This window comes from Idiotropiscis lumnitzeri, chromosome 12 (genome assembly GCF_059441095.1).
Source record: "Idiotropiscis lumnitzeri isolate Australia: NSW breed Sydney's pygmy pipehorse chromosome 12, RoL_Ilum_1.0, whole genome shotgun sequence".
NCBI lineage: Eukaryota > Metazoa > Chordata > Actinopteri > Syngnathiformes > Syngnathidae > Idiotropiscis > Idiotropiscis lumnitzeri.
Window position 1 is genome coordinate 14,076,592 of NC_142402.1, and position 24,521 is coordinate 14,101,112.

At 45.0% G+C, this 24,521-nt stretch overlaps 1 protein-coding gene across 1 annotated transcript in view; it reads left to right on the forward strand.

Annotated features, from left to right (window-relative positions):
• ptch2 (patched 2) overlaps positions 1-18,143 on the forward strand; it is a 33,698-nt gene extending 15,555 nt beyond the window's left edge. Inside the window, exons 6-23 of the mRNA XM_088311818.1 lie at positions 2,083-2,191; positions 2,271-2,357; positions 2,433-2,554; positions 3,278-3,425; positions 4,411-4,542; positions 4,644-4,799; positions 5,073-5,165; positions 5,239-5,364; positions 6,351-6,729; positions 6,819-7,340; positions 8,105-8,247; positions 8,328-8,508; positions 9,497-9,777; positions 11,067-11,204; positions 11,606-11,748; positions 15,509-15,887; positions 16,021-16,531; positions 16,779-18,143. Coding sequence (XP_088167944.1) covers positions 2,083-2,191; positions 2,271-2,357; positions 2,433-2,554; positions 3,278-3,425; positions 4,411-4,542; positions 4,644-4,799; positions 5,073-5,165; positions 5,239-5,364; positions 6,351-6,729; positions 6,819-7,340; positions 8,105-8,247; positions 8,328-8,508; positions 9,497-9,777; positions 11,067-11,204; positions 11,606-11,748; positions 15,509-15,887; positions 16,021-16,531; positions 16,779-16,849 — 3,721 coding nt within the window. The 3' untranslated portion in view covers positions 16,850-18,143. The remainder of the gene's footprint in view (positions 1-2,082; positions 2,192-2,270; positions 2,358-2,432; positions 2,555-3,277; positions 3,426-4,410; positions 4,543-4,643; positions 4,800-5,072; positions 5,166-5,238; positions 5,365-6,350; positions 6,730-6,818; positions 7,341-8,104; positions 8,248-8,327; positions 8,509-9,496; positions 9,778-11,066; positions 11,205-11,605; positions 11,749-15,508; positions 15,888-16,020; positions 16,532-16,778) is intronic.
• Positions 18,144-24,521: the final 6,378 nt, after the last annotated feature.

Here is a 24,521-nt window from a genome sequence, read left to right on the forward strand (position 1 = left end):
GTTAGCTTGTAGCGTAACTAATGTAATTGCCTGCCATTTCTGTCCTTACAAGAATAGGGTGCATACACTTTAAAACTTAATTTCTCTAAAGCTTTCTATCACAAATTTATTTTTAATGAGCAATATAACCAGGTGATTGAAGGTTAGCTCCAAGCTAGTTAGCCTAGATATTTTCATCCGTCTGTCATCATACGGACAGTAAAAAACGTTTTTATCTCTAATTTTGCTGTAACTCCTATACAGCATGTATAAATGTAATTAAGAATCAACCGAAGCTACTTCTAATAGCATTTTAGTTGGCAGGCTATATTTCTTGACTTGACAGATTCTGGCGTTGTCATCGCAGATTTCTGGGGGGGGTGGATGAGGTTGTTCATAACTTTTACCGCACACTGTATGGGAAGATACAGTCAGTGGGTGCTCTGACTGACAGCAGTGGTCAGTAATAGAGTTCTTTTAGGGTCTGGAGTTGTTATAGTTTGGGGGTGTCCTGACAGGGAAATTCAAAAAGAGAAAGTGAGGCGGGCGAGGGAGAGATCGTGGGCTGGTCGAGAGACGGAGGGCGGGGTGGCGGTGGTGGTGGCAAGGGAGCCCTTTGGGTCAGACAATGGTAAGCATTCTTTCAGTTTACGAGTGAGTGTCCATCAGTGCAGGGGCCCCGGTGGAGGGAGGGTTGGGAGTTGGGGGTGCCCCGGCTTTGTCAGCTCGCGGCTAACACTCGCCATTCTCATGGTAATGGCCCCGCGCTCCCAGCTCCCCAAGTTGTCCAACAAATAAAATGGGCCGCATTCAAACCTCAAGTCCCTCGAGAAAGACACAGAGAGGCAACAAGACGGTTAACAGTGGAGTCTGGGGCGTTTTTTTTTTGCCCCCTTGCCCAAAAGTTCTCTAGAGCCAGAAGTGATATTTCAATTGAGCGCTTCATTTGTAAAAGAGACTATACGGCTGAGCTTGCCTTGCAAATTTGTTGATGTTCCCGTCAAGGACCGACATTGTTATGTTCTCCCACTCCACTCGAGAGGGCCAAGTGCTCTGAATGTGCCGCATTCTGCCTTCTCGGCATCTGTTGTTATTTATTTATTATTAATTGTTTTTGTGGGGAGGTTTTGAGGATGTGGAGCGCGGCCTCGGTTGTTCACTTCAGCTAAAAACACACCAAAAAGGTTGTGAAGCAAAAGAAAAGTGAGAGAAAATAAACATGAGAATAAAAAGCAGCAATCTGTGAAAAAACAAAAAAGGGCCAGGCTAGATTCGGTTTTTCATTATCTTTAGTCTCTTTCACACACATTTTGTGTGGCTGTGCTGTAGAAACGGTATTGATGCAGAATGGAGCTCAACCAGATAAAACTGTATGCTGAGGTAGAATCGTCCCTCAAGAGTACTTTGGCAATTCTCTGGCACTTTAGAAGACAAAACAACTATCACACAAACTGGCACAACCGAATGATGTTGAAATTGATGAAAATTCTGAAGGTGAGCAGATGAGAGCGCATAGTGAAAATGAAATCATGTACACAGAAATTGGTCAGTAGAAACTATTTAGGGAATTAACTCGAGATTCAAACAAAAAAGCAACTAAATGAAAAACTGCACCTAAATAAATATTCCAAAAATCTTAAATGCAAATGAATTTACATAAATCAAAAGTTAAATATGCCTGCACCGATCTTGACAAGCCTTATGAGATGGTATTGGGATGTGAATTTACCGACGCTAAATGCGATTCAACCCGGACTTAAAAGAACCTAGTTAAGTTCAGCGTTGAATTGAACTTTTGACTGCATTTTTACCTCTCTGTACGTAGGTGAAACATATCAAGATGTTTGCGAGGCAGAGGTAATTGTTATGACTCGGTGCGGGACATTGAGGAATGGAAGCCACCATGCCTTCCCCCTGGGCATTGTGGCGGTGTGAAATGGGATAATAAAGGCCATTTCATCCTGTATCTGCCGAGGGGAAAGGAGGGGAGCGTTCAAGCCGACTGAAAGAGTTTTTCCTTAAACAGAGTGCACAAAGCGTTTGGTTTTATAGCTCGTCGGATGTGTTTGGGTTTGGTGTTGATCATCAGCGGTTGCTCCGCAGGGGTATGCCAGACATCCAGTGGATGAATCTGGATCCAGTCAAGCTCATGGAGGAACTGAGTCAGTTCACATCCCTGGAAGGATTTAAGGAGATGTTGGACAAAGCCCAGGTGGGATTTTGCTTGACTTATTAAGAGGGATGTCCGTGACTGGTTCGATGCGTTGACGCTTTTTGTGTGATTTTCGCAGGTGGGCCACGCCTACATGAACCGACCTTGTCTGGATCCATCCGATCCCGACTGCCCTCTCAGTGCTCCCAACAAGGAGCAATTAGAGGTATGGATGCGGCCAACGGATTCAGCGTACAGTACGCCGCCCAAGTGGTTCACCATGTGTCTTTGTCCCTCGTAGTCTCCTGACATCGCCGGACGCCTCCAAGGCGGTTGCCACGGTTTTAGCCGGAAGTTTATGCACTGGCAGGAGGAGCTGATCCTGGGAGGGCGCGTGAAGAACACCCAGGATGCTCTGATGAGGTGAGCTAGGCTTTCTCCTCCTTGGAGTTGTTCTTTTTAGGCGCAGGTGCGAACGCCCAGCAGCTGTCCCGTCAGCCTCGTAATAACCCGAGAAGTCACATGCTCGGAATGCCTCGCAACTAAGTGGGCTCGCTTGCATTTGTGACAAGATGACTTACTGCCACATACAGTACAGGGTGATGCCCTCAAATGCGGGCAAGGAGAGCCACAGTCGATGATACACTTTTTGATTTTACTAATGCAAAAAATTTGCTTTGGCTCGATAAAGGTTAGGAAACACTGACGGCTTTAAAAGAATCCACATTTTTTACGAAAGCTAGTATGTCAATAAGACACTCTCTATTTTCTTTCCTTTCTTTACTTTAACTCGCTCTGGTCTTAAAAAGCATGCTGACCGCATTGGGCCCGGGCCCAGAATGCGACCCACGTGGGCCCGTTTAGCAGAGTCGTGAATGAAAGGATTCCCGTCGCATTTGCGAGAGAGAGTCACACTCTGGCGTTTGATTTACGATCGGTTTTTTGAGCAGCGCCGCCGCTCGCCGCGCTTGTGCCAAGAAAACCTTTTTTGTCATCCGGGTTGGCGGCCCAGAGAGCAGCAGACTGACCAGATAACACTAACACCTGTTTTTTGTTTTTTGTTTTTTTTTTTTAGAAGAACTTTAGGACCAATAGTTGTGGCAACATTTAATGTCTTTTTTCTGTTTTATTTTTTTTTCTCTGCAGCGCGGAGGCTCTTCAAACCATGTTCCTGTTGATGAGCCCCAAGCAGCTGTACGAGCACTTTAAAGATGACTACGAGATCCACGACATCAACTGGAATGAAGAGAAGGCTACGGCCATCCTGGAGTCGTGGCAACGGAAGTTTGTGGAGGTAGGAACGAGAGTCTCTGAATTGTTCATGGATCGCCACTACTCTTACTCGTTTCTTTCCCCACCAAAGCTCAAAATGTTTTTTTTTTTTTTTTTCGACTTTGGAGGTACCACCCAGACTCCAAACAAATTACCTGTTTTGTTTTATTTTTTTGATCCACTTCAAACCACAGTAGCCTTCATGTAAACGTTGGCCTCACTGAAGTCATACAATGAGGAGATATTTCCATGTTCTTACGCGCACTCTCTGTCCTGTTGGAATTCCGTCAGCTTCCTTGTAAGCAAATCGCAGAGCAGTATGTGCGTGTGTGTGCGTATGCGTGTGTGTGTGTGTGTGTGTGGCAGGCCAATCATCTCTCACTGTCAGAGCCCTCGTTATGGGAACAAGCTGTTGCTGTGATAGCTGACACCCACCACTGCGGGGCTAAGCGGAGAGAGTGGGAGGGCGAACGAATGACGTTCTTGGGGGGGAGACATTCTGCCCTATCCCAGCGTGCAACCGACCCAAAATGCAATGCAACAAACAACAAATAATAATAAAATAATTGTAATGGTGATGATATAAAAGCAGTAAAAATAAAAATAGCTGAGTCGCGTTCATGGCTGCAGCCTCCTGAGTCATGTGATCCCCATCCCTTTCACCTTTGACATTGCAACCTCTGGCATCTGTGCTCATTACTCCTTGGTTGTCATACGTACACACACTAGCACATGTGAAAACACACACACGCGTGCACGCACACACGCATCCGTGTTCTCTTTCAAAGGCCTTTTTCAGTTTGGGGGGTGTTGAAAGGGACATGCGAGCGCTGATGGTACTGGACTCTTTCATGTTAAATAAACAACGTGCTGAATATATGTAATGGCATCCGACCCGTCTTATGTTTAATGCTAATAGCATTTGGACAAGCTGACGTTGGACTAAACATGAGATTTGGAAGTGCTTTTTCTGTGCTTGCGTTGATTTATCGCTGTTTATCCCTCAGGTGGTCCACCAGAGTATCCCGTCTAACTCCAGCCAGTCCATCCACGCCTTCTCCACTACCACACTCAACGACATCATGAAGTCCTTCTCCGATGTCAGCGTTTTACGGGTAGCTGGAGGGTACCTGCTCATGGTGAGCGTAGCAATTGATTTGTCCATCAATTTTGACGAAAATAAGAGCGCGCCATCCGTGGGATTACTGGAGATTTGACACACGTGTGTTTCTCTCGCCAGCTGGCGTACGCCTGCGTGACCATGCTGAGGTGGGACTGCGCCAAGTCCCAGGGGGCCGTGGGACTGGCCGGCGTGCTGCTGGTGGCTCTGTCGGTCGCGGCGGGGCTGGGTCTTTGCTCCCTGCTGGGACTCTCTTTCAATGCCGCCACCACTCAGGTAACAATGTGGACAACGACTCCTTTATTTAACAACAAAGAGCAGTCGCCTTTTTACATTTCAGTGGCGGGCTGTGCATTTGGTGCTTAGGCCTTCGATGGGGGTTTAATTCACTTGCAATTGTCGTGTTCTAATTCTAGACATTAGCCATACTATGCAATGAATGTCGAGTGGTAATGCGAATCAGTGCTTCTGGTCGTGTTTAGGCCTAACTGTAAAGACTCCGTTTTGATGCCGCCCACTCTATCTGACCCTTTGTGTTTCTCATCCCAGGTGCTTCCCTTCCTGGCACTTGGAATTGGAGTGGATGACATGTTTCTTTTGGCTCACTCCTTCACAGAGGCCGGGAGTAACATTCCCTTTAAGGTACGTTGCCTCTCCGGTTCTCTTCTCTGCTTTCCTCTTCTCTCCCTCTCCTCTAAGATGTGTTCTCTCGCAGGAGCGCACCGGAGACTGTTTGCGTCGCACGGGCACCAGCGTGGCTCTGACTTCCATCAACAACATGATCGCGTTCTTCATGGCCGCCCTCGTGCCCATCCCGGCCCTGCGAGCTTTCTCCTTGCAGGTATCCGGTTTCTGGTTGTTTTTTTTTTTTCTTATGCAAAGAAATCAACAATTGCGCTGCAAGAGCCCCGCGCCTCCTTTGAAAATGAAAGGGATAACTTAAGAGAGGTGACATTTATTCAGAGCAGGGGAAAGCCTTTGTTCCCATTTTTATGGCCACTGCACCAAGAGCGCCAACTTTTTTTTTTTTTTTCTCTAAACGTGTGTATGTGTGCAATGTGGAAGAGTCAGAGCAAAGCAGTGAGGAGACAGAGAGAGAACTGGAGGGGAGCTCTCAGATCCGTATATCACTGGGCCGTCGAGGCGCTTTGCTCTGATCTGTGACTTAACTGTGGGTGGTCCGCAACACACAAATACACACTCGCGGTAGTACACACAGAGCAAACCGCATTCAGTCAGGACGCCAGGGGGAGGGGGCTACAGCGAGGGGCTGCTGAAGGCTGATGGTTAAGCTCAGACTCGCGGCATATACTGTATGTATATATTCACACTCACCCGCACACACTCCCTGCTGTTTTGTTTTTTTTCTCTTTTCCGAATCCTTCGAGAGGTTTTTACCTTCTGGTCGGTTTCTATTTGCAAGGCCTGCTTAGTGTTTCTGGCCCATTCTTTGTTTAGAGCATGTCTAACTTGTTTTCAACATGGACCCCATTGTAGTTATGGTTGCCATCAAGGAAAAGAAAAAGAAAATGAGCTCAAGACAGTTACACTTCTTGTTTTTAACTTATGTTAAAAACGTCATATTACACATTTGTTATAATTTTTCTGGTTTGCTGTAAAAATGACTGTGGCATGAAATGACATGGAGGGTCCGGATCTGGCCTGCAAGCCTCGAGTTTGACACCTGTGATTTATAGCAAAGTATTACTGTCTTATAAGGATTGTGACCAACGACACTGGAAAAATAATCTCTCTCATCCTTAACAAAAGGTGTCTGTAATGTCTCAAGACGTTCTCAATCTCATTTTGTTTCCTCCGTCCTTCCAGGCGGCAATTGTCGTGGTGTTTAACTTCGCCATGGTGCTGCTCATCTTCCCGGCCATACTCAGCTTGGACCTCCACCGTCGCGAGGACAAGCGCTTGGACGTCCTGTGCTGCCTGTACAGCCCTTGCGCCGACCGGGTCATCCACCTGTCCCCGCACGAGCTGTCGGACGCCGCCGAGCAGAGCCAGGCGCCGGCATCGCATACGCACCAGTACGCCACGGGCTCCACCATCACCACCAGTACGCAGATCACCACCACGGTGCAGGCGTTCACACAGTGCGACGCCGCCGGGCAGCACATCGTCACCATCCTGCCGCCAACCTCTCAAATCTCCACCAGCCCGACCTCCATCATCTTGTGTCCCACTTCGCATTCACAAGGTAAGAGGATTCAAAACATGACTAAGCTGCTTTTTCAGAGGTGGCAAAGATAATTACTTGCTAACATGAACTCTGTTTTCCCCTACTAGCTATCACGCCGACACCCCCAACCCCCGTTCAGGATCCCTACGGCTCCCAGCTCTTCACCCCTACCTCCAGCTCCACCCGGGACCTCCTAGCTCAGGTGGACGACTCCAAATTGGGCAAGAAATGCGTCCCGCTCCCATTCCTCCACTGGAACCTGTCCCACTTTGCTCGGGAGAAATACGCCCCACTTCTCCTGAAGCCCAAGAGCAAAGCCATCGTGGTCATCCTCTTCCTGGGCCTCCTCGGTCTCAGCTTGTACGGGACCACCATGGTGCACGACGGCCTCTACCTGACCGATATTGTGCCGCGCGACACCAAGGAATACGACTTCATCGACGCCCAGTTCAAATACTTTTCCTTCTACAACATGTATCTGGTCACCATGGACGGATTTGATTACGCCCGTTCACAGAGACTTCTGATCCAGCTACACAACGCCTTCAACTCGGTCAGATCCGTGGTCCGGGACAGCGACGGAAAACTGCCTCGCATGTGGCTGCACTACTTCCAGGACTGGCTCAGAGGTACTTTATTGTAGTTTTTTTTCTGGGGGGGGTGCTTTGTGAGTCGCTGGTGAGAATGGGCACGTAATGAATATTTTGCCACATGGTGTCCTCGTCGTGAGAAATTCTGCCTCACAGTCCGCCACAAAGATACATGGCCCGTTATGGCTCACGTTTCAGCATTCTAACCCCAATCAAAATTTGCTTGAGTAGCGGTTAGCATGTTCTTTCTGGGTATTGTGCGTCTCCAAATTGTCCATAGGCGATCAGTCCAGGGTGTAGTCAGTTGCGAAAGGCTCCAGCTCACCTGTGACCTAAAACGGACAAACGCTATAGAAAATGGATGTATGGAATCAGTGAATAGCGTGATAGTGGAGGGGGGTTTAGGCCGACAGGTTTTTTCAGGTGCACTAAAGCTGGGAGTGAATGAATGAGCATTGGAGTGGGTGTAAGGGTTGGTGCGAAGGGTGAGTGAAAGTTCAGTCGCGCTGTTTACCCCCATCCACCTGGGCTCAGGGGTGGAGCAGTAGACAGATTGGGGTGGGATCGGAGGTTATCTTTTGCATGTGCATGTGCGTCCTCAGGCAAGGACATGTCAGAGGCCCAGTCAGGAGGAAGTAATAGCTAACAGGTCAATCAAAGCCAGCTGTCCAAAACGAGACAGAAACAGAAACTTGATCGGTCACCTTTTTTTTTTTTTAACACCCACACTCGAAGGCTGTTCTTATAGTTTCACCGAAGCAGAAATAAAACGACAAATGACAAGCGCGGTAATCTTTTTACAGGTCTTCAGGCTGCTTTCGACGCCGACTGGCTGGCGGGGAGGATCACTTCGGACAGCTACCGAAACGGCACAGAGGACGGCGCCCTGGCGTACAAACTCCTGATCCAGACCGGCTCCAAGAAAGAGCCTTTTAACTACAGCCAGGTAAGAGGAGACGTCGCTTGTGTGTTGCACTACGTACACCTCTGCTTGGCATCCCATCTGACAAAATCTTTCCTTTGTAGCTGACTTCTCGTCGGCTGGTGGATGCAGAGGGTCTCATCCCCCCTGAGGTGTTCTATATTTACCTGACGGTGTGGGTCAGTAACGACCCTCTGGGCTACGCCGCCTCTCAGGCCAACTTTTATCCGCATCCCAGAGAGTGGATACACGACAAGTACGACACCACGGGGGAGAATCTGCGCAGTAAGTCTTCATGACTGATCCTATTTCGCTGTTTTTCCCCAAACATTTTACAGTTGAAAAATATACACACTACAGTTATGTTAAAGATCCTCCCAACCCGTGATACAGACCAGACAAGCCTGAAAATACCCCTTCCATAAAAGACAGTTTCTAAACACAAAGTCAACATATTTCAGAAAAGTGAACCCCCTAGTAGACACGTAAACGGGACAAGCACTGGGAGAATAATGAGAAATACAATTTTTCCCATCCAGCCATGCATTTTCTGAACCGCTATCCTCACAAGGGTCACGGGCATGTTGGAGCCTATCCCAGCTGTCATTGGGCGAGAGGCAGGGCCAGAAAATTGTAGGACAAAATTGGACCATGAAATATTCACACTCACATTCACACCCATGGTCGATTTAGTTTGATTAAGAAAATACAACCTCATCGCTCGAAAAGGTGTCGGCCTAGTTCTCCTCAGGCGAGGTCACGCGTACATGAATGAACAGGCCGTTATTATCTGCCTCATGCAGCTGACACCTCAAAGTGATATTACAACATCAAAGAGACAGAAAGGAACAAGATCTACTGTTATGCCTTCCTAAAATATAAGATTAAATGATTATTTTATTCTTAACATTGAGGCATATGTTTTTTGAACATGATCCCAAAATAAAAATTCACAGGCATACATTTAAATGCACTATTTAAATTCACTGTTATAACACCTAAAAAAAAATAGATATCGTATTTTAAAAAAATCTGTGATAAAATAATTATCTTCTTTCAATAACTCCCAGATTAACCTACTCTGGTAATCGCGGCCTAGTCACACAAAGCTGTTATAATGTAATTCTGTAAATTGATCTCAAATATAAATACTGTAATAAATCAAAATAATAAATAAATAATATAAATAATAATAATAAATAAATCAACACTGCAATTTTGATCTTAATTTCGACTACTCCCTCACATCCTGCCCTTCTTTTCGCCCTCGCAGTTCCAGCCGCAGAGCCCCTTGAGTTTGCTCAGTTCCCGTACTACCTGAACGGACTGCGGCAAGCCGGCGACTTTGTGGAAGCCATCGAGAGCGTGCGAGCCATCTGCGACGAGTTCACCCGCAAGGGCGTGTTCAACTACCCCAACGGATACCCGTTCCTGTTCTGGGAACAGTACATAGGACTCAGACATTGGTTCCTCCTGGCCATCAGCGTGGTGCTGGCGTGCACCTTCCTGGTTTGCGCTCTGCTCCTGCTCAACCCGTGGACCGCCGGCATCATTGTGAGTCAACCGCACCACCGTCTTTAATATTTTCCACCTCAACAACATGATTAGCCCCCCGTTCCTCCCGCTTGTCTTCCTCCCCACTTTGCTCTCAACCACCTCGGCACAGCTCAATAACGTCGTCCGACGGGGGGCCCCTTTCGCGCTGCGGAGGGCCGGTGCGCACACACATACGCGGGACCTTTGTCATTCTAATGTAGGCAGGGCCGGCCTTAGAAAAGGGAATGCAAAGACTTTGCCCTCCCAAAGCCTCTACCTCCAACTCCATCACTGCTTTTGTCAGGGGGAGAACGAGAGGCTCGGGGACAGGACGGATCTGCCCAGTCGCGACCTTGGCCCGCTCGACCCATCCATCAGAGAGATGTGTGAGCCAGAAAAAGAGAGACAGTCTTGAGTTGTTAGAAAACGTTTCACACACAAGCTGGTGCCCACCCACCCCCCGACAAATGCATGTCCACAGCCGGTTGAGGGGGTGGGCTGGACCGCAACAACAGTTGCAGCTTCTGCTGGAATGTGTTTAATTGGACTGAAATCAGACACACACACACACACATACATGCGCGTGTAGTCTCCATCCTTTGGAAGCGTTCAGTCGGCCTGTATCTGATTGAGCAGTAAAACGGCTTTTATCAAGTTGTAATTTAACCATGCCTCGGTGACGAGGCCCCGCCTGGATCAAAAGCTCTCAAAAACTGTCTTCTGGTCCCTGTTTGCAACAGCGGGTGTGTCTTTTATTATACTTTATCGCGGGTGATAATCGAACCATAATATGGTAAAATACTTAACGTATTGTAGTGTCTGTGGACATGAGTGTGCCTTTAAGAGGCGGGGCCTGGTGTGGTTGCATGTGATGCATGTGTGTGAGCGTCTGGACGTGAGCTGTAGCTTACAGCAGCTTTGGATGTGTGTTCTCTAAAAAAAAATATCGTCAACTGCAAATCTCTACAATTCAGCGTCGTAACACGATTATTAACAGCAAACCGAGCTGCGATAATTTCACCGGCAGGCAGTTAAACATGAGGGGAGCTATTGTCTCACTTTCTGTCAATCATTACGAGCACCTCTGTGGGAGGAAAAGCAAGAAGCTTGGTGGGATGGAGAAGTATTAGCCCCGGGCTGGGTAATTTGATGCCACACCACCGAGACCCGGAGGTCAAAGTGTGTGGGGTGAAAAGGCAAAAGAGCTCAACTCATTCCCTCACGTCACCTTTAATCCTCACGCCGTCTTGCTTCCATTCTTTCATCGGGCAATTCCGTCCAACAAAATATTTTTTTTTTGTCTTTAGGTCTTTATCCTGGCCATGATGACAGTGGAGCTGTTCGGCATCATGGGTTTGATCGGCATCAAGCTGAGCGCCATCCCCGTGGTCATCCTCATCGCCTCGGTGGGCATCGGAGTGGAGTTCACTGTTCACATTGCGCTGGTGAGTTCACATCAGGAGATGTTTGCTGCACAGTGAGTGGACAGGCGGTTAGCACATCTGCCTCACAGTCCTCTAGTTGGTGTTTTAAATCTGTGTTCGGTACACCAGACCAAATCTAAAAAAAAAATACACATACTTATTGTTAATTTCCCCAATTTTCCCAAAAGGAAATTCCATCCAGTGCCCACCCTCACTTGAAACCACCTCGCTTCACATATAGAATACCATCCTGTCGCTCTATACACCCCGCCCCCCCCAAATAAAACAAATCCAGGAATTCCGACAAGTGCCAAGCCTCACCACCTCAAGCGCGGGTTTTGTGCGATCGGCAAGATTTCCAACTCCTTGCTCCTTTCCACCTTTCCCACTCACACCCTACCCCCTCTTTTTTTTTGCGGCAGGGATTCCTGACAGCCATTGGCAGCAGAAACAAGCGCTCGGCCGTGGCTCTGGAGCACATGTTTGCCCCGGTGGTTGACGGCGCCATTTCCACCCTTCTGGGCGTGCTCATGCTGGCGGGCTCCGAGTTTGACTTCATCATGAGGTGAGACGCAAGTGTGTGTGGATGATCTCAAATAGAAGTACGGATAGTTGTGTTGAAAAAAAAAAAAAAGTAAAGTACTCATTCAGCATCGTACATGTTTGAAGATAATCGCAAAGACTCCGATTTGACCGTTTCAGTTTTCCAGATTTTTTTTTTTTTTGGGGGTGGTGGTGGGGGCTTTGGTTAAAATAGCACCCAGTGATGCATTTTGGCGCACCTCCCTCGCCATCTAAGAACTTCATTGCTTTCATCTCATCAGTGGTTATCTTGTGCAATTGTGATTTACTTTAGTTATTATGACTAGGCCAAAGCGCGTTCGCTTGTGAGCTTGCCGGTGGGGCATCCAGCATTCCATACATGTAGGAATGTGCAGGCATGAGAAAGATGCTAGATGAACTTGCAGCCATTTTTCAAGCCTCATTTCATATACTTAGTAGGAGTACAAATTAATTGGGTGCAATTTTAATCAGAGGCTATAGCTCCTATAGCGTTGCTATTGCTGCGAACTAAAATATATTTTTGAAAAAGGTAATAAGCTTCTTTTTTCAAATGTAGAGGACAAAAGTGAATACACAAGTGCATTACACACACCTGAACAATCCGCTTTTGTACAAATGCTTTGTTACTTGCTGCTTCTGAGCATGCGACACCATCCATATGTTACCGTCAGAAAATATTTAGTTTGACGTCGCTGAGGTGTGGAGCCAGTTGGTAGGAAGCCTTGTGGGGGGTCAGAGTAGCATGCAGGTGGGAATGTTACACCCTTATTTATGCACACACACATACGCACACGGCAACAAACATGCACCTGGTTCCGTCACTCCGGACACACACACACACACACACACACACGCACATGAATCCATCTCTCCGACCGACCACAGAACACACAACAAATGGGGAAAACATCAAGGGTGTGTAGCAGCTGCTCGTAAACATGGAAGTGTTCTCCTACCCACTGGGTGGTGTCTCTCCTTCTCTCTCTCGCACACACATGCACGGGAATCTGGAAAAAAATTCCTATCATCTGTTTGGCGCTCACCACCTCCGCATTGGGTGCCATAGTTAAAAAAAAAAAAAGTGGTGCTAAATTTGAACTGGTCAGGCAGTTAGATTGTGCGTAGGCCACCAACAGACATGGATGTCGTGTGTTCGTGTGCGTACACCCGTTTTTTACCAGTGTTTCATGGTCAGAGTGGGGAAAAAAGAAGGCAAATAGCTCAATGTTTTTCAGCTGAATGTGGTCTCGGGGCCCAGAACCCAAAACCACAACCTTGAGCTCACAGACTGCAAGCAGGGCCTCCGTGACATAAAAAGCACAGTTTGTCTGCAAAAAGGAAGGCAAGGGAGCAGAGAGAGAGAGAAGAGAGGCGGACATGTGCTCAGAGGGTGGCTTCCTTGCATCCAGATGAAGGAGAAAAGGTGTAAACATGTACAGTGTACATTTATAACGGGGAAACGTTACACATGCAAAGGTGAAAATCTGCGATCTAGAGAGAATTTTCTTTATATTTTCAATTTTACTGCTCCCATTAGAAAATTAAACACCAAAATGTTCAACCAAACCGTGTAATTCCTTCTAATGAAAGTCAAATAGCTCCGTGCTAACACCATAGACCGGCTAAAGGAAATAAGAATAGATGTTTGTGGTAATTGTAAACATTCAAACAACTGCTACTTTTCAACACAAGCAGATACTGGGGGAAAAAAAAAAACATTAAAAAAAATGAAGGAACACTATATTGTTGTTTGCTTGCCTTTTCAAAATGACACAAATTGGTCTGGGGTATCTTTGCTGGAGGTCCTGTGGTGAAGCTGACTAGCCAGAGTAGGGTAAATAAGCTGCAGTAAACATCTCGTGGCCTTGTAATACACTGAATAAACAGCACGCCTAATTCGGCACATTCAGTCCGTAGCAGGAGCGCGTGGACACACACGCACACACACACACTTATCCACATACATGCACACATGTAAACACCCACTGCCCTCATTCTCACTCACGACTCCCCAGACCCCGACGACGAATGGAAAAGATTAAAGTTTGTATAAACAACAGAATTCCGAAGAGCGAGACGCCGTCGGAGGTCCATGCTGACGTCGGTCTCGCGCTCTCTCTCTCTCTCTCTCGCCTCGGTCTCACCATCGTCCATCTGTCTCACTCGCCCATGCATTTTTTTAAAGGAGACTTGATGGCACAGCGCGCAACGTGAAGTCAGCTTGGCGTTGCTACAAAGCTCTTGAAAGATTTCAGTTGATGTGCCGTTTTAATGCATGCATGTGGGGGACCTTTGGCTCATCATGGGCCTTTTTGCGATTTGTGAGAGGATTTGAGTCAGCCCGACATGCAATTCTAAAAACATATCAAACCAGTCAAGTATATTTGTATCGCCCTGAATCACAATAGAGTCTCAAAGCCCAAAGTTCACGAAAATTTGACAACATCCTCTAGTCAAAACCCACAGCCAGGCAAGGAAAAACTCAAAGAAACCGTTTGGAAGGGGAAAAAACCTTGAAAAGGAATCTTAGATGGGAAGAACCCCCATCCAGGATGACCAGGATGCAATGGAAGCCAAGTGGACATTTTTATCGCATAGTGTGGTGTTGGCGAAAACATCATGAAAGTTCATTTCAGAAAATGAAGGTGGACACTTTTGGGGAGGTGTTTCTTCCTCAGGATGTGTTCCAGTCACTCAAATTCGAATCCACTACAGGGATGCTTGACGGGAAGTGCACCACTTCAGATCTTGTCCTGGTCCGTCAGCGCAAAATCATTTGAGTAAAAGCCTAACATCGATCGCTACCAAGCCTCCGCTCCTAGCTGAAGAGTGGTGCATAGAGAGGAGAAGTGGGAGGAAAACAGGCCAAAATCCAGGATGTTAGGGTGTCAAACATTTTTTCCAATGAAGAGAGAAAATGGGTAGCTCGATAAATGTACTAAAAAATATTAAACATGCATGTTAAGTAAAAAAAAAAAAATCTAAATTCCGTGCGTGTGAATGATTGTTTGTATTGTATGAGCCCTGTGATTGGCCGGAAACACCTGCGACCCCAATGTGGATAAATGCGAAATTTCGTATGACCCTCAGAGAACAGGGTGATAAGTACCAATCATTTTCAGAGCTTGTCTCCATTCTGTACCGCCTACATCTCACTGTCGTTCTCGCGCTTCGCTTTCTGTTAGTATTTAAGTGAACTCCTCTCTAATTTTCTTGGGAGTTCTTTCTTGTGGTGCGCTCCCCCCCCACATTCTCTTTAGCTGTGCTTAGCCGCACACAACACAAAAACGCGGAGGGAAGTTCTTGTAGCAACAGCCACGGCAGCATCAAAGGGTATTTTGCTTGTAGAGAACGGGAATCAGATTTGCCCCCCTCTCATCCTCAGTCTTTGATACACAAACACCGACCGGGCTCCTCTTTTACTTCTTCCTCTTCTCGCCTTCATCAAACTGCAGAATACGGATGATGATTTAGTGCCTTTCCAATTTAAAAAATGTGAGAGACCCCATACTTGAAGAGGAATAAAAATTAGCAATGCCACCGAAAACTACAAGGCTCCCCCCAGGACCAGATGTTTGGTGTAGTAACAAAACTAACCTGTGAGAGGCAGCATGGTGCCACATGGTAGAAGAAGCTAAGCTAATTGTTAGCTTATTTTCTAACTTGTGTTTACAGACTATGCTCTATGCTGAAATTGATTTGTCACAATTATCGATCTGTGTATATCCCGCTTTAACGTCCCTTACCTCTTGCCTTCTCAGATATTTCTTTGCCGTGTTGGCCATTCTGACCATTCTGGGAATGCTCAACGGCTTGGTCCTGCTCCCGGTCCTCCTCTCCATGCTGGGCCCACCTGCCGAGCTGGCTGCGTCTGACGAAGGCAGCCGCCCATCGGCGCCTTCGCCCGAGCCGCCTCTCCCTCCGCCCATGGCTCACCACGGGTACTTCGCGGACCACCACGACCCTCGCCGGGCTTTCTCCGAGACGTCCGACTCGGAATATTACTCGGAGATGACGAGCACGTCGGGGATCGGTGAGGAGGATTACAAGTACTGCGACCGCAGCCTGTACAGTGTGCCGCCTGCGACCTCGCACATTCTGCTGGAGGCCAGCAAGAATCCCAGCTTCCCTAAACTCACGGTACGCAGAATCACACGCACACACCATTTAGATTTACACTGGAATTTCTATGTACATCACTGACTCCAAAAGTTTGGAGCCAGCAGAAATATTTAGAAAAATCTTAAGTTTAAAAATATATTCTCTGTGATAGGTGGTGAGGCCGCTGAGAGAAACCGGAGGACGGCTAGAACCGTCAAGTGACTCTTCACACAATGCTCAGTCGCCTTTGAGCTCACAGGTGACATGCTGGGATGGACCCAAGCGGGACCAGCAGCAGCAGCAGCAGCAGCAGCCAGGACAACAAAACTTACCTGGAGACAGAGCTCACAACCCTGGGCGGACTTACCCGAGTGGCCCCAGAGTACAGAGCGGGAGAGGGCCTCAGCCAAACAGGACTAAAGGGCCCGCCAGCTACGGGAATTCGGCAGCCGGGGGGCCTGTCACCATGGTGACGGCCACGGCCTCCGTGACGGTGGCTGTGCATCCGACCCTGCCCGGAGCGGCGTATCAGGGCTACATGCACGAAGGCTTCGACACGGACACTGAGTCGGACTGCTTTGAGGCCGCTAAGAGGACTAAGTTTTACTCGTGCAAGAGAGACTCTTTAGAGCTCCAGGATGTGGAATGTACACAGGATCAGATGACGCAGCAGACCAGACAAGGTGAGACTTTGCACCTTTTGCGTTCTTAGCAACAATTTCCCAACCTTTTTTTGAGTCATGGAAAATATTTTCCATGAGACAAGAATCTCAGAGCAAAGGAAAAAAAATCACAAAAAGTGTTTAGACAAATTCTGCCATCTAGTGGAAGACCATTTAATGTTTCTGCCTGTCACTATACATCGCCGGCATAAATAGCGAGCAAAGACCTTTCCAAAAATCTAATTCACTTTTCTCTCATGTTTTTCAGGCGGGTCAAGAATCCAAACGACCAGAGTGCTCGACTCCTCCGCACACCCATCGTCTGGAAAATGTACATAGACGCCACAGATTTATTTGAAGGACATTATGTAAATCTATGAGTATATATTTTAATACTAAAAAAAAAGAGGGAAGCTATTTAAAAGAGCACTGTATAACTTTGGGTATACTCGTGTAAGTTTTTTTGTGGGGGGGGTGTTGTTTTTTTTTTCTTGACCCCCAGCATAGTGTATAGAATGAGGAGAATAATGTGCTATATGTAAAAAGTGTCCACACAGAGTGAGATCCTATTAAGATAATAGGCTATTGAACATACATGGTCAGTGTTTTATTTCTATTTGTATTATGATGTTGGGTTTTTTGCTGCTACACAAAGTCATTTTAAGTGATTTGCCTTAAAAAAAATGCAGTAACCCCTCTTCCTCCCGCTTAAAGCCACACACACGCATAATATAATATTGTACTGTGAGATCTAACAGATTTCTTAACAATGTGCCTTCATCGTTATTGTCAATGCAGAATCCAGAGCTCAGTATTAAGTCCTTTGCAGTTGTGTCTACTTGAAGGTTTTGTTATTTGTGGCTGCACCTCACATTTAACACAATGGGAACTATAAGGGAGACTTTTGAATTTGTTGTAACCCCAATGGAGTTACCTATAAGCTATTATTCACATTTGACAGCAGCTCTGTTTTTTGTTGTTGTTATTTTGTTGTCTTTCCACTTTATTTCCTCTGGAGTTCTTACGTTACAGAAATTGTCTCATCACTGCCAGTGTCATTTGCAGGGAAGATCTTTTCTGTAGTTTTCAAGTGGCAGCTTTGGTTTATTTACATAAAGAAAAAATAAAATAAAATGTTGAGTAGCTACTGTGCAGTGTGGGAAAACAATCTCCCTACATAACCAGCCATGGCTTGAGGAGTTTATATGGAGGAGGTTGAGGGGAAGCTTGTGCATTGTTTGTAGTTAAAAAAAATTTTAATGTCATGCCATATAAATTATTTATATTAAAATTTTATTTTTGTAGTTTGTACAGATGTTAGTATTTAGACTGAAGTTCTATTTTTAAAGAGTAAATCTATATTATATATAAATATATCTATTTGTTGCTGAGTTTGATTTCCTTTTTGTTTGTATCTAGGAAAAGGGGGGCATTATTATGTTATTGGGGCAGTTGTTGAGAAACATGAAGGTGTCACTTTTACACCTTGTTTCATCCTTCCTGGCGCCCTCCTTTGTCATTGTCCATGTCTAAAACACTGTGACTTCAGAAAACTATGCTCAAGAAACCCCCCTGTGTGACCGCTATGTTCTCTCACCTGCTATAGAAAATTAACTAACAAAAATAAATTCAATGAAAAAAAAAAGTTCCATGTGTCTTTGCCAATTCTTGGTTGCAGTATTGACGTGTGTTATGCTAATATTCTGCGGACAAAATTTGCCTTCTGTTACAGGCAAAGCCTTTTTCTTTTCTTTTTTTTCAGGCATGGCCTTAGACAGCTACTGTACGTGTCGTATGACGTATACAAGGTTGGCGGGAGAAAACCCGGAAGAGAAGTTAGTCTAAATGAGCGGGAGGAAGAAGGAGAAAGTGAAAATAAAATGGGAAACCCGATTATTAACCGACCTGATGTGACTTCATTCCTGCTAACCACGCGGACTCCAGTCAGTTTGCACGTACGTTTGGAGCTGATAGTACTGACGAAAGCATGATTTCGACTTGTATCACTTGGAACGCTTCAATCACCCAACTGCGCGCACTGTACTGGAAACGCGTCGGCGGGAACGTTTTGGTTGCACGAAGAGGAGAAGAAGAAAAAGAAGAGACATCGTTGGTCAATGACGTCAATATGCGCGGTCTTTTTTTTTTGTAGGGGGCAGGAGGTGAAATGTAAGGACGAAGACGGACGAGGCCAGAGGACAATTACTTTCAAGAATAAGGACGAAAGTGTTAGGACGGAAGGGTGTCCAAGTCGAGGGTGGGGGGCAGAGGACGGACCGGCAAATGGGGTAAGGCGCCCATATATGCTTGTTCGTTAAGAAATGTTCAGCAGTCACTGTAAACAGAGAACTGAAAAATGCCATTTGTAGTTCCTTGTTTGTGTGAAGCACGTTGGAATATTATTGAAAGAAATATATCAGTGTGATGTGGTTTAGAAATGTTTTCATTTCCTTGTTTTTGACAGATTTCATGTTTTTTTAAAATATCGCTTTCTAAATATAACTTGAAATTTGAACCCTTTTCTTTTCATTTAAATGGGTAATCAAAGAAAATGGAGGGGAAAAAATATTTTCCTTCATTCATTAAAGCCACCGTTTGTGTCAAATGGTTAAATGTGCAAATTGCCTCACATTTTGTTTGACAACCTTTCATCCTTGACAGTTCTTCACACTGTTCCACTTGAGACCCTCCGCAATGAGAACACACACAAACAAAATCAACCTAAATTCGAACCATACACTAACAGCCTCCATCCTTCGCTTCCTCATACATAAATATACAGCCATGCACGCGCACCCGCATGCACACACACACTGGGCCCACCTGTGTAGATGAAAGGTAGAGGCTGTCCTTCTCATACAACAGCAGCATTTGTCTGCATCTGATAGCGTCATCGTCATCCCACACTTGAAGCAAACCTCAAACACGAAACATTATTGACGCGACTGTCTTTTTGATATTGACACAGTATTCGGTTCTGTCTCAGCGAGTCCCAAAATGTCTGCCTCGAGGTGTTTCAAACTGTCGCCCACTGTCGACTGTCAAAACATATTGAGAAGACGTTTGTGCCTTTCTTCTTTCCTACATCCTTTCTACTTTCCATGCATCTTTATTTCCTTCTTTCCTTCCATCCTTCCATTGTTCTATCAACCAACCATTGTTCCCTTCATTCTATCGTCCCTTCCTACCTTGCTTCCTTCCTTTGATCCTTTCTTATGGCCTTCCTTTTTTCCTTCTTTCTTTCATTCCTTCCTTGTCCCCTCCATTCATTCCTTGCATCCCAGTTTTCTTTCTTCCTTCCATCCACGCTTTACTTCCGCCATGCTATATCCTTAGCCCTCCTTTCCTTCCTTCCTTCCTCCCCCTTATAGTTTTTCCTTCTTCCTTCCTTGTTTCCATCCTTCCTTTCTCCATTCCTTCCGTTCATACATAATTTTCTTCCTTCTTTTAGTACATTTTGTACCTTCCTTTCGTCCTTCCTTCTGCCCATTCAACTGTACTTCCCGACTTCCATGATTTGTACTTTCATTCCCTCTTTCCTTCCATCCTAGCTCGTTCCTTCTTCAATCTTTCCTTACCTTCATACATCCTTGAACTTCACACCTAACCTCTATCCTTTACTTCCATCCATCTCAATTGTTTCCCCCTTCCTCCCTCCTTACTTATGTTCTTTCTCCTCTTCCTTTGTTTACTATCATTGATTCCATTCGTACATCTTCCTTCTTCACTTCCAGACTTCCTTCATCACTACCTCCCTTCTTCCTGCCATTCCTTCCTTGCTTGCTTTCAATTAAATAAAACATCCTTTCCTCTTCACTTTCTCCCTTCCTTACCTCTTCCCTTCTGTTTTCCTTCCTTTCGACCTTCCTCCTCTGCTCTTATACCCTACATAAAATCTGTGTTTTCTTGCTTACTTCCTTCTAACATTGTATGAGCCTTCCTCCTACCTTGCTCTCATTATTCATTCATTTAGTCCTTCCTACCTATTTTCTGTTCTTTCTTGTTTGCATCATTGCTGCTCTTTTCTCGTCCTTCTTTCCATCCTTAATTAATTACTTATTGCCTTTCATACCATCATCCACCCTCACTTCATAACTTACTTACTTCCTTAAATAAGTTGATTTGAAAATCATGGACTGTTCTTTTGTGTTCGCACACAATACATCAAGTCACAACATAAAACACAGGCGTGTGCGTGTGTGTGGGCCGATATTGCAGATAACACTGCTGACCTGACATTGCGAAGGTGAGGTGAACAAAAGAGTGAACTTGTGATCTGTTGATGGTGCGTGCGTGTGCGTGTGTGTGTGTGTACACTGCTGAGTGGGTGGCCTGAGGATGAGCGGCCATTGTTGGCTGAATTCAAAAGGGCTGATTAGTAAAGAAAAGTGTGTTTAGGGGTGTGTTGAAATACATGCTACTATGTGCGTGTGTTTGCACGCGTTTGTGTATGTAAGTGTACTTTTGCACTCAGCAAGCCACATGAAAGACGAAGAATGGGGGAATTGGAAGAAAAGCAAGAAACAAAGTAGTCTTGGTGGTGACGTACCACACGTTCTCATTTAACATCGCCTTTCCCCTCCATTACGAAAGTGTCTCAATATATTAATTTCATTGATTAAAAAGTATATTTGACATGATTTCTTCTCACGTTTTTTCCCTTATGGCTACCACTTCAGTAAAACAAACCCTTGACTTATTTTTTAAATCAACTACACTGAAATCAATACCAGTGCTCTGCGAAGAGCCATGTTAGCAATGCGACTCAACTGTAAAAAAACTCAGTACTCATTTGGTTTCATTGATTAAAACATCTGTTTTGTTGGTTTGATTACCACCCCCCCCCCCCCCCACACACACACACTCATAATCCTCTGGAAAAAGCTAATTGATATTTAGCTAAAATAGAGCCCAAAATAAGCTAATTGCAAATACTGTTTTGGTGAAATGATAAAATGTCACTAATTACTCCCATTAAAATTATTCATTTACAACAAATCATTTTCCTTTGTTAAATAATAAATCTGCATATCCACTTTTTGGTGGTGTACCAGAGTTTTGTTAATACAAAATGCGTTCAAAATATGCTTTTCTAATGTCAAATATGTTGCTTGCCGCAGCAAAGTTTCAAATGTGCTACAGCTGTAAACATTGCGGCTTTTTTGGTCTTCCCCCCCCCCCATCACATTCAATCTCAACTTTTCTGCTCTTTTTGATTTTACACCTTCTCCCGCTCAATCAGAAAATGCACTCGTTTGTTTTTCCGCTCTTGTGATTGCACTCTCGCAAGCTCTTCTCATCATCAGAGGAAGGAGTGAAATCAATATATACCAAAATCAGCATAGCAAATGTGTTTGCAATCAACATCCTATGTATACATGTGTTGTGTGTGTGTGTGTGTGGGGGGGGGGGGGTGCGCGTGTGGATATACCTTGGCTGCAAGGAGAAAAAGGAGGAGGAATCCAGCAATCATGTAGACAGGCGGGAGGGCCGGCGCAGAGTAAACATGTTTTAAATAAACAGGAAGCGTCGTAATGCCCTTTTAATTGATTCATTCTGTGCCTGGCTGTTTACAGAAGAATCTAACTATGAGAGGGCCTCAGTGTTTAGAAGCGCTTTGTTTAGTTCAAACCATAACACTCCGAGGGCCAGACCTGACGCTGGATCATTGTGTGTATGAGAGAGAGAGAGTAGGGGACCCAACTATGAGAGGCCGTCAGGGACAAAATCAAGATTACCTCTCGCTCACCACTTTTGAAATGCTCACACGCAAACGACTGAAGCGCTCTCACACACTACCGAAACGCATATTCCATTTCAGTATGTCTTATGAATGTATGTCAGTCTGATGTGTGAGTGCATATGAGTGGGGAAAAAAATCTGTAAAATCAGCGAGCATGTCATATATGAGTAGAAAAATTTGTTTAGAACGTTTTAATTGTGCGTGTGTGCATGTGTGAGCACGCAAAATGGCAGTAAAGTGTGCGAGCCTTTCAGTAATGTTTAAGAGTGTTTTAGCAGTGTGTGAGAGCATTGTATTAGTTTCTAGGAGAGTGTTTCACTTGTGTGTTAGAGCGTTTCGGTTGTGAATGTGATAAAAAAAAAATGTGTATGTTTGTTGTATGAGCTTTTCAGAAGTCAAATAAATCTGTAGTGTGTTACACACTACCAAAATGCTCTGAGTGTTTCAGTCGTGTGTGAGAGCATTTCAGTAATGTGTGTGTGTGTTTCAACAGACTGCAAGAGCATTTTAAATATAAGTGAAAAGAAACGTGAGCAGTGGTTAAAGATGGGCGAGACCCATAACAGGTATCGTGCCTTGACGTGTACTCATGAAGGCTACCGATACCAAGCACCGATACTTAATGTAAAAAAAAAAAAACTAAAACATTTGGCATCGAATAAGTCTTCATCTGCATTAGTTGGCACTGAACTCTGGCGCAGACGGTCAAATCAGCCAAATCTAATCCGTGTCAGAAAGAAAGGTCTTTGTTCACAATGTTTTTGGTTTAATTAAATTTTTCTTGTACTGATCTGAAAAAAACTTCTATCGAACACACCTCACTGCGTGGGTCTGTAAGTGTTACTGAAGTTTAAATTGCAGCTATGGTGTAATAATAGGAAAGGGACGCTGACAACAAAAAAAAAAAAAAATAGAAGGGAAGGCGGGGGATAGTAATTAGACAAGTCAGAAAGAGCAGAGGGGAGTGTGTGTGGTGATGGAGAGCAACGCTAAACACATCCAAGTGGGCTAGTAAAAGCTAATGAAGGCTCAGTGCTCGGCTGGCACACACACATTTCATGTGGTGAGGAGGAGGAAGAGGAGGTGGACTGGGCCTTGCCAGGGAGCAATGGCTGTAATTGACACCATGCGTCAGTGTGCGTTCTCATTCGTCTCGACACTTCTTCACACACTCAGGCCATGTGTGTGTGCGGTGGTGACATCTTTGATGACAAGGAAAAATGCTCTTTGACGCTCACAATGTGGCTTCTTTTGTTCCGCATGTTCATTTGAGCAAAAACATTTCTACACGCCATGGACAAAAAGTCATAACTATCAAGATGGAAGCACGACAAAATGATGGACTGAAAACTCTTCGACTTCGCTCAACATTGTTGCTTGGCAACAAGAAGATAGTTGGCATCAAATTTTTATTTTTATCTTGGGTTTCGCCAGCACACGCACATCAAATTTGGGTCGTTTTGGAGCAAATAATGAAAATGACTTTTTGTTGGGTGACACTTCCGACATGAGGACTGTGCTTCAAATCCAAGTCAGGATGGATGTCAGAATTCTTGACACAGATTTCCAACCAAAACTCACCAAAACGTCTTTATTTGGTGGTCTGGAAAGTCGAGATAAATTTAGTGCGCCATTAACAAGTGCAAGGCCACATGTTGCATGTAAAATTATTGTCGCAATGTGACTTGTGACTTGCTGTCTTAGGTTTACTCCCCACTTGTTTGGTCGATTTTTGTGACGTTGTCGTAGTGAACGCTTAAAAGACTGCGAGGCAAAGTGTATAGTAAGTTTACAACTGTAATTGGAGTTGATAAATGTAATTTTTTTGTTCACTTGATTTTATTTTAGCATTACATATAACAAATCTGATATTGTTTCTTGTTATACTGATTAATTAATTACTTGTGTTTGTGAGAAAAAACAAAATGAATACATCCGACAAGGACCTTGAAAAAAAATAATCGCATAATGAATCACAATCGCAATACTGGGGCAAAAAAAAAACAAATAGTTTATTTTTTCAAAATCGTTTAGCCCTTGTGTGAATGTTTGTTAGTAAATGAAGAGGAACTTTAATTTATGAGTTTTCATAGACGTAAAGTGTGGAAATGTGCTTTGTGATTGACGAGCGACCAGTTCAGAATGTACCCTGCCTCCTGCTCAAAGTCAGATGGAATAGCATCCAGCCCAGCAACTATAATGAGAACAAGAAATATATTAAATGGACGAGTGGATGTTTTGTTTGATATCTTACAATAAAGTCACGTT